We start from the raw sequence: 9,572 nt of genomic DNA on the forward strand, positions 1-9,572 counted from the left end.
GGGGTGGACACCAGCCCTGGTGTCAGACAGATCCCTGTTTCATACTGGTTATGTTCCAGATAAGTCGCCTTGGACAAGTTCCTTCCACTCTCTGGGGGCTCAGCTCCCTCATCTAAGAAAATGGGGGGAATAAGAGTACCTACTACCTCAGGGGGTTGTTGTGAACAGGAATGAAGCAATGCGTGAAAAGTGCCTACACGCAGTAAGCGCTCGGTAAACATGCAACTGCCATTAACAACAAGGAGGATGACCCTCACAGGGTGGGAGGGAAAAGCAGTGGAAAGTAGGGGTAGCGATACAGGTGAATAACACCAAGTAATTTTGGAAAACGGCATTTTGATTGGCTACTGTAAGGCTTACGACAAAGATCTGTCCACAAATACTGGACCCCAGTTAATAAGTCTGTTACAGACATATGTAACTACTTTATGATACTAGTGAGGCAAGCCACACTCTCACCGCCAAAGAAAAAAAGTTTAAGAATAAGGAAAAGGGGAAGGCTAGGGGATTCCTGTGGTGGGGACGAGAATGGAGACAACAGAAACATACGGACGTCTCCACTCTCATCCATACCACAGGATTCATTCTAGCCCAGATACAGAAGTAGATATAGATGTGTGTGTACATGGGTTAGTATGCATGCTTATATTTCCTAGCTCTGTCCACTGGGAGGACCTAGAAGCAAAGATACCCCAACAGTCATAAGCACACCTAGCACTCAGATCTTTGTTTCTAACACCATCGTCCAATAAAGGGACCCTTGAAGTAATGGCTGATTCCAGAGCGGGGCAGGGAAAACCCAAGGTGAACCCGTAATGTCCTCTGGTGCCAGGAAATAGGAAAGTGCTTGAAAAGGGGTGGGGCTAATGGGAAGATGCATGGCAAATGTTCTGGGGGAAACGTGCAATATAAATGAACCTGAGATTTATGTTCAAAGCTCTCAAATACTGTCATAATGAAAGAAAAAAAAATGTTAGGAAAAGAAGTTCTACTGAAAAGCTACCAAGTTTGAAAGTCACTTCAGTCATGAATCATAACGGGGAAGCCCATTATGAAGTACACTCATGCTGTATGAAGAGAAAACTTGAAACTTAATTTGGCAGTTTTTATCGGTAATGCTTGAAGTTACAAATAATAATGAAAAAACAATTAAAAAATCATTACTCTTTCAAGTGAAGTATCTATAAAATTCACATTTAAAAATGGCAAAGAGCACACACAACCCTTCACGCCAGGAAGTTATTTTGTCTGAAGCTGCCCACAGGATCATAAAATAAGCCGGCAGAAAAACTTGAAGATCACATTAGAGGAACTCTGTAATCATCTTTGAAAATGCTTCCCAGTGCCAGAGGAAGTCAGTTTACATTCTTAAAGATCAGTTATGACCTCGAAAAAGCTCTTTAATGTACAAGTCATTTGGAATTATTACCTTCAATTAGCTTAATATTTTCCTCTATGCTACCGGTGTCTTAGTTTCCACATAAGAGGTGGGCGCCAAGGTTAAGTGCCAAAGAACTAAGAGCCAGGTTCTGGAATAAGATTGCCTGGGTTCGAATTCCTCATCTGCCACTTCTAGCTGTGTGATCCTGGGCAAATTATGCAACCTCTCCAGGCTTGCATTTCTTCATATGTAAAATTGGGATGATTAAAAAAATCCACTTCGCCTCATAGGGGTTATCATAAGGATTCAGAAGTGCTCAGTATGGTTCCATTGCATATGGTGATAATTCAATTAATGATTAATAATAAATAGGGTTTGGGGGCTTTTCGTTTGTTTTGTTCAACCTGAAAATAGGTCTTGCTTCTCATTCTAGGTAATTCAGATACAATTTTTAAATATTTTATTCGCTTTTTAACGTTCTGTCATTTATTCAACAAATACTTATCGAGCACTGTAATTTGCCAGGCATTCTTGTAGGTGTCTGGGATATAGCAGTGAATGAGACTGTCCCAGTCCTGCCCTCATGGAGCTGATGGTCTACTGGGGGGAGGCAGCTGATAAGTAGAGAAATAAAGGAAAAGCTCCATTTGGCAGGTGCTTGTCAGGGAACAGCTCTGCCATGGACGTCCCCACATAGGCCATGAGGACAAGGTCAACTGCAGTCTGCCCCAAGTCTCAGACGAACGCCCTGTGACCCTCCCAGGAACATGGTAAGCAGCCACGTGAGGAGCTGTCGGGAGGCCATTGGTCATCCACCTCCCGATCTTGCGGCGGCTGCCATGAGGCAGTTTCTGGTCCGCCTCCTTGGTTTTCAAAAGGCGTGGGACTTCCAACCTTGCCGCCCCACTGAGGGTACAGCTGCAGGCTATACAGTCACTTAGTTGGAGTATGGAGCCGACTCCTCCACGACAGGGCAATCCACCACTCGTGTCATCTGTCCTCCCTGTTTTGGTATCATCCTGCGGGACTGGGGATGCAACAAGTGGACGTAATGCTGATCTTGCCTACGCTGCTAAGTAATAAACTCTGCATCAGCCTTGGGCTTTGTTTCCTCTGCACCTGAATTGATGGCAGAGTTGCAAGTCCAACCTAGCAGCTGTGGCAGTAGTTGCCATTTAGGGACTGCCTGACCACCTGACAGAGCTAAGGACCACAAGGAAACTAAAACAGAGGTAATGTAATGGAGAGTGACTTTGAGGCTGTTAGGGAGAGCAGGGAAGTGTTCACCAAGGTGACACGTGAGCCAGACAGGCTGATCTGGGGAAACCGAGTGATAGGCGGAAGGAACACCACGTGTGAAATGAACTGAGACAGGAGGCAGAGGATAAATGAAGTTAGACCAGCGGGCAGAGGCTAGTTTACACATGGGCTTGCAGGCCTGAGGACAGCTTGAGTTTTCAAGTGTTAAGGAGGCAAGTGATATACAGTTGACCCTTTAACAACACAGGGGTCAGGGGAGTAGTCCAAAATCTGTGTAGAACTTGTTAGTTCCAAGTGCGCAGATTCAACCCACGGCAGAGCATGTAGCGCTGTGGGTATTTATTGTAATATTCAATACATCTGTGTATAAGTGGCCCGCGCAGGTCAACATCACGTTATTCAAGGGTCAACTGTAATCCGATTCATATTTTTTTAAAGATCATCGTGCAAAGAAAGAAAGTAAAAACAACACACACACACACACAAGAATGAAAAAAAGATGACCCAAACTGCAGCGCAGGGGCTGACCAAGAGGGGCGAGCGCGGAAGTAGGGGGCAGCGGCGTCCGAGCACTCTGGTGAAGGATGCTTGTGGTGCAGCCAGGGTGCTTGGAGCAGCGAGGTGGGGAAGAGTAGATTATCCACCCCTGTAGGAGTTTGGCTTTTACTCGGAAACTGGGAGCCACAAGAAGGATTTGAGCCCAAGAGTGACTCAACCTAATATTTTAATTAGGATCACTTAGGCTGCTGCGTTGAGAGACTGTGTGTGTGTCGGTCAGGGGGAAGGGGGACAAGAATGGAAGCTGCTATTGCCATAATCCAAGGAAGAAATGATGACCAATTTGTCCACGGCAGCCTTCCCTCCACGAATTCGGCAACTGAACCTCTGAGATTGTCTCTTCTGTGAAATGTGCTTACAATAGATAAAAATAAAGTATACAAAGCACTGTAGCACAGCATCGGACACATGTTAAACCTATTAAATAGTAGGTATTATACTGGCTTTGCCAGTTTTATTCCTGAATCCTCTGCACCCACTTTCAGAACAGCTCCTAGCGGTTCTTGTACCTTTAAAAATGCAAATAAAACCTTATCACTCTCTACTTAAAAACCCTGAAGTTCCTTCCGTCTGTGGAATGCAGAAAATCCACCCTCCTGGTCACCGCCTACCAGGTAGGTGGTCCAGGGTCTGGCCCTGGCCTTCCTCTCCGGTCTCAGGGCCTGCCCCTTTCCTTGCTGGCTGACACTCTGGCCTTCCTTCTCTCCCTCCAACATCTCAGATGGCTTGTCACCATCTCAGTGCCTTTTGCATCTGCTGTTCCTACCATGAGAACTTTCTACTCCAATGCTTCATGCGGCTGGTTTCTCTCCCATTCAATCGCAGCTCAACCATGAGCTTCCCTGGCCTCCTTATCTAACATATGGCACCTACCCCTCATCCTCCAGTCCCCAGCACATTGCTGGTTTAGGTCCTTTACAACCTGCCACTATTGGAAATTATTTTGCTTACTGTCCCTTTCCCCAACTAGAATGAAATCTTCACGAAGTCAGGAACCTTGCCCATCTTCCCCAGCACCTAGCACAGAGCGGATGCTCAGTGTATTTCTAGGATCTCAAATGCAGGGAAGGACATTAATTGATTAACTTTCCAAGCTAAAGAATTAAGGCAGTAGCCCAGGTTATCTATAAATCTTTTATACATGGAATTAAAATGGGGACCTAACTATATTTACAGGTATAATACATACAATATTCTAAGCATTCACAAAATGGGAACATGTGAAGGGTTTGACACATGAATTTTCCAGGTTGCTAAGGTGTGCTTCTTTAAGCATCAACATTCCCCTGGGTGGTAATACTCCTAAAACAGGGTCCACGTTGTCCTAGCTCCTAAAATCAAGCAAATGAAATTTCATTTTCCTTTCTTATGAACATCCCTATTGTAAGGGGTTGTAATGAAAGAGCAGCCCTGAGGGATTACTGGAGTGTGACATTTATGACCATTTGCGCCAATCCTCAATGACTACACGGCCCCAGAAGGCTACAGCTTTTTTCTTTTGAATACGTTTCCTCCACCTTGACAGACTGCTATCCTACAAATTACTGCTATTCCTGTCAGTATCTCCCCTCCCCTACCTTATAAACAGACTATATCTGATCTGTTGAAAATTGGTTAAAGAAATAAAATTGTTAGAACTGTATGCCCCAAAAGCAGGTTAAGTCAAGTCTGTCTGCACAATATTCTTAAAAGTGTGTGAGCTTCAGCAGGCCTTTCCTTCCTGGCTGTTACCTGGGTTTCTTGCTGGGTTTGTCAACCAGCTAAAACAGAACCACAAACTAAAGAGTCTGCACAAGTCAGAAGGGGAAATAGTTCAGCTTCTTCATGATATTGTACCAACAATCAGACCGATCTTGGTTTAATCCCTGACACTTACTAGCCATGCACCTATCTTCTCGAAACATTCAGTTTTCTCAGCAGCGACTTACGTTTATGGAGCACTTGCTAAGCCCCAGGCCGCTGTCGTGTTGCACCTGTACTCTCCCATATAATGAATCCTTACAGTAAGCCTGTGAAGGAGACAGCATTATCCCCATGAATCAGTTGAGAAAACAGGTTCCAAAGTTAAGTAACTCAATGTCACATAGCTAATAAGGAATGGTCAGGACAGTCTAACTCAGAACTCTTAGCTATTCGTTCATTCAACAACCATCATCTGAGCCGCTACCACCTTTGAGGCACTAGGTATACACCTCAGTGAACAAGACAGATAAAAATTCTTGCCCTCCTTTATTTTATACACAGTAGCTTGAACCTCTTAATCTCCTCCCCTTATCATGCCCCTCCTCCCTTCCCTCTATACTACAATGAAATGAAGCAAGTCTTGCCCTCCTTACATGGAGCGTACATTCTAGAGGACATGAAAAGAAGAGACAAACAGTGAGCAACAAATACAAATGTAAATTATACTGCATGTTATTAGATTATACCACTCAAAATTGCCAACTGCCAACTATTTTGACCTACAAAAATGGTAATTTCATACGGTTCGACCTAAGAGAAGGCGGTAAGTGCAACTGAGAAGAGGGTGCGGAGGGTCCGCAGTCGGAGGCGGGGTGCAGTGGTGAGTAGGGTGGCCCGGGAGAGCCCAGTGAGGTGGCGTGCTGAAGAGAGGAAGCGGAGTTACCCTGGATGCTACACTCACACGGGGTAACGCCCACCTCAGCCTCAGAGGGCACCAAGATCAAATGAGATAACAAAAGGGAAAACTTTTTGTAAACTAGGAAGTTCTAGGACTATAGCAAATTATTATTTAGTATCATTTAAAGTTCCCTGTTTTGCTGCTGGGAATTACAGCAGACTCTGTAAGGCATAAATATAGCTGGATGGCCTGCAAGGTTACTAGTTCATACCTTACCTGGAGCAGAGAAGCAATGAAGAGTTTTGGCTTAAAACTTTTCTGCCTGCTCCCAGAAAACAAAAGGTTTTGTTGTTGTTCTTTAGTCAATAGAGTATTCTCTACCCAAAGAAGGTAACAGTGTATGTCTGAAAAACTGCTGAACTGCAGGTGAGGTTGCGATGGAAGCAATTTAACAGAATTCCAAGAGAGAGCCATGTTATTTTAGCATCAGAAAATGTAATAAACTATATACCATGTGTCTAAAATCTGAGGTCTCTGAAGTAGGTAAGAATCTCACTAGCTCCACCAACCCATTCTACCAGATAATCATTATTTGCTCTGCTGGGTAAAGATTACAATTAAACTAGCTACTGAAATTTAACAGACAAGGAAAAGGTAACCAATAGAAAACTACACTAGGTTAATTTGTAGAGAAATAACAGGTATGCATAGTTTCTTTTAAAGAGACAGCCTTTATTTTAAGAATTTTTACATTGAAGACTTCAAAAAGTGGTAGGTTTTTAGAACGTATTGACCTGTATTTAAAAGGAACTGTTGACAAAGATTCTCCAGAAATAATCTGAACAAGCGGGAAAATACAGTTAATACTACTGAAACCTACTAAAATAACGCCAGGACATATGGTTTATCCGACATAACAATACCTCTAAATGCTGTCACTGACATGAAACTGACTGCTTCTTTCCTAAACACACAGCGGTATAATTAATATTCAATCACTTCTGTTCTTTCCTGAATATATAAAAATTAAAATACCAATTAAAAAACTAATATATTCTCCTCTTTCAATGTTTCTTACAGATACAATTTCAATATTTTCATTCATTAGTGGTGTGGTTTAAGAGACTTTTCATTCACAAATCAAACAACAATCCATCCAAAGGGAACTGATACTCTATAGGCTCATAGTGCAAATAAAGAGTTCGGGAATGCAGCGACTGACCTTTCTAAAATACAGAACGGATAAAATTCTTAGAAGATACATGCAATAAGCTCTACTAAGCAGCTGGCCACAGAACTAGAACATCTGATAATTTTCCTGGTGACTTCAAGGGGACTCCAGATGCTTCCAAACTCAACTTGAACTCTCATCTTAGGCTTTGTATTTTGCTTTTCCAGTTTCGCTAATGACACAAACATGCTATAAAATAAAAATCCAGAGATTCACATTAGAAAAGTATACTGTGAAGTGAAAGGCGAGAACAGTACTTGGCATGTCTTCTATGAACAGTATTCTGCTGCAGGGGTTTTTACAAAACAAACGGCCTTCCTCATCTTCCTCACCCGCGTTCACAAACGCGTTCTCGGCACTCCTGCTTCCAGAGGAGGTGGTGGGTATTTGAAGGAGAGTGAATTATAAGACTTAAACTAGTTCATTTCTCGCTTACTCATGACCACATCTATCATCTGAAATAATAATGGGACAGTTACTGTATATTAAACCTGTTCAACTGTTTAGCCAGCAAGAAGTGTTACCCTGGCCTGGCCAAGTTACAGCTTTAAGGACGTCTGTACTTGACTACAGCTTTATGTGACTAATGGGAACCATCAGTCTGTTCAGATTATGAGGTGCTGGAAAGAGAAAACAATTCTTCCCTTTTATAAATTTTTATATGGGTTCTGAAAAATGAGAATGAGGAAAAGAAGCATTACTTACATTCAAATCCCTGAAGTATTCATTATAGTCAAGGGCATATCCTACAACAAACTTGTCTGGAATTTCAAATCCAACAACTAAAAAGAATCACATCATTTAGATACAGAAAACATCACTTTCAAATCTAATACGTGCAAACATTCTCTAAAGTGACTCTAAACCATTTCATATAAAACTTGTTGGGTTAAAGCTGGTTAAATGATTGACAAAGTATTTCACTTACAGTCTGGTCTATATCCAACACTTCGCGGGGTCCTTTTCACCAGCAAGCTGTTAATTATAAAATGTGACATGTGACACACGGAGACACTGCAGGGCATTACAAAAGAGAATATTCATGGTTTGCAACACGGTTTCATCTGCAGTTTAGAATACTATGGTCAGTTTTAACAAACCCAAGAAACACTCTGAAATGGAGAGAGCTAAATCACAGGGCTCCCTGGGCAGGGGCAGCAATGAGTTCACACTATAGATGAGGCCCTCGATTGATCTTCACCTGGAACACGATGGACTGTTCTGAGAGCTGCCCCCTGACTACCCACATGCCCATCAAAGGGCAGCTACTTGGGGAGGATGAACGGGTGGGGAATGCCAACGAGCAAAGATGACAAGTAAAGGCTTTCAGTCCAAAATCCCTGGAAAACAATCCCTAAGCCACAAATGGTGTGGGAGAGGTGAGCATCACCTTTCAAGACTTCTAGTAAATAGCTTACAAAGAGGAATGTTAGCTTAAAAAAGAAGTAGCATGCTAAAGGAGCTACTATTTGTTTTTGAGAGCAGAAACTGCAGGTAGGATGTGTCAACTCTAACGAAAGCTAATTTCATAATCCAAGTGCTGCCTGCTGAAAATTTTCAGCCATTAAAAAACCTGTAATGGTGCTCTGAAAGCCTTTACATATGATAAGGGCAGTCCCAATAAAACAAGATTTCATAACTTCCTAGATAAGTGTATTAAAAGGGCTGGAAAGGACCTAAAGTGATTCTCAACCTTCGCTGCACATTGGAATCGTGTGGGAACCTTAAAAAATATATAAAACTCAGGTACCCAGGCCATACCCCTCACCAATTACATCAGAATCACTGGGGACGGGACACAGATGTAGGTTATGTTTTGTTTTGTAAACTCTCAGATGGTACCAATGTGCAGCCAAAGTTGAGAAGCACTGGCCTAAGCCTTAGCCTCCAAGGGATCGTAGTCCAGGCAAGTCCCTTGAGATTCTCCTTCCAGTAATTAGAGGACACACTTAGACTCGGGATCCATTTAGAAAGAAAATAACAAACCAATCGCAGCAAAACCCCTTCCATCTACCTGAACTCATTCAGGAACAATCCAAAAAAGGTATCATTAAACTCAGTGCAAGCTGTACTAAGAGTTCAGGGGAACTCGGCACCTCATATTCCTATAGATCTCAATGAATTATTTTGAAATAATTGCAGATTCATAGGAAGTAGCCAAGAAAAAAGCACAGAGCGCCCGTGTGCCCTCTCTCCGGTTTCCTCCAGTGAACACGTCACATAACTGTAGTAGATTACCACAACCAGGACATGGACATTGGTGGACTGACCTTATCCAAATTTCATCAGCTTTCTGTGCTCATACTTATATGTGTGTAATTCTACGCAATCGTATCACACATGTGGATTCGTGTAACCACCACCACAATCAGGATACAGAACTTTCCATCACACACGGCTTTCTCTTGCTACCTCTTTATTTATAGTCACAGCCACCCACCACCCCCTAACCCCTGGCAACCACTAATCTGTTCTCCATTTCTATCATTCTGTCACTTTAAGAAGGTTGTATAGGGGCTTCCCTGGTGGCGCAGTGGTTGAGAGTCCGCCTGCCGACGCAG

At 42.8% G+C, this 9,572-nt stretch overlaps 1 protein-coding gene across 1 annotated transcript in view; it reads right to left on the reverse strand.

The window, feature by feature from the left end:
- Positions 1-6,491: 6,491 nt before the first annotated feature.
- The window catches only part of HPRT1 (hypoxanthine phosphoribosyltransferase 1), a 22,558-nt gene continuing 19,477 nt past the window's right edge, over positions 6,492-9,572 (reverse strand). Inside the window, exons 6-8 of the mRNA XM_024746585.1 lie at positions 7,940-7,986; positions 7,717-7,793; positions 6,492-7,200 (exon numbers count right to left, since the gene is read on the reverse strand). Of these exons, the coding sequence (XP_024602353.1) occupies positions 7,153-7,200; positions 7,717-7,793; positions 7,940-7,986 (172 nt within the window). The 3' untranslated portion in view covers positions 6,492-7,152. The remainder of the gene's footprint in view (positions 7,201-7,716; positions 7,794-7,939; positions 7,987-9,572) is intronic.

This window comes from Neophocaena asiaeorientalis, unplaced genomic scaffold (assembly GCF_003031525.2).
Source record: "Neophocaena asiaeorientalis asiaeorientalis breed wild unplaced genomic scaffold, Neophocaena_asiaeorientalis_V1.1 scaffold1019, whole genome shotgun sequence".
Lineage (NCBI taxonomy): Eukaryota > Metazoa > Chordata > Mammalia > Artiodactyla > Phocoenidae > Neophocaena > Neophocaena asiaeorientalis.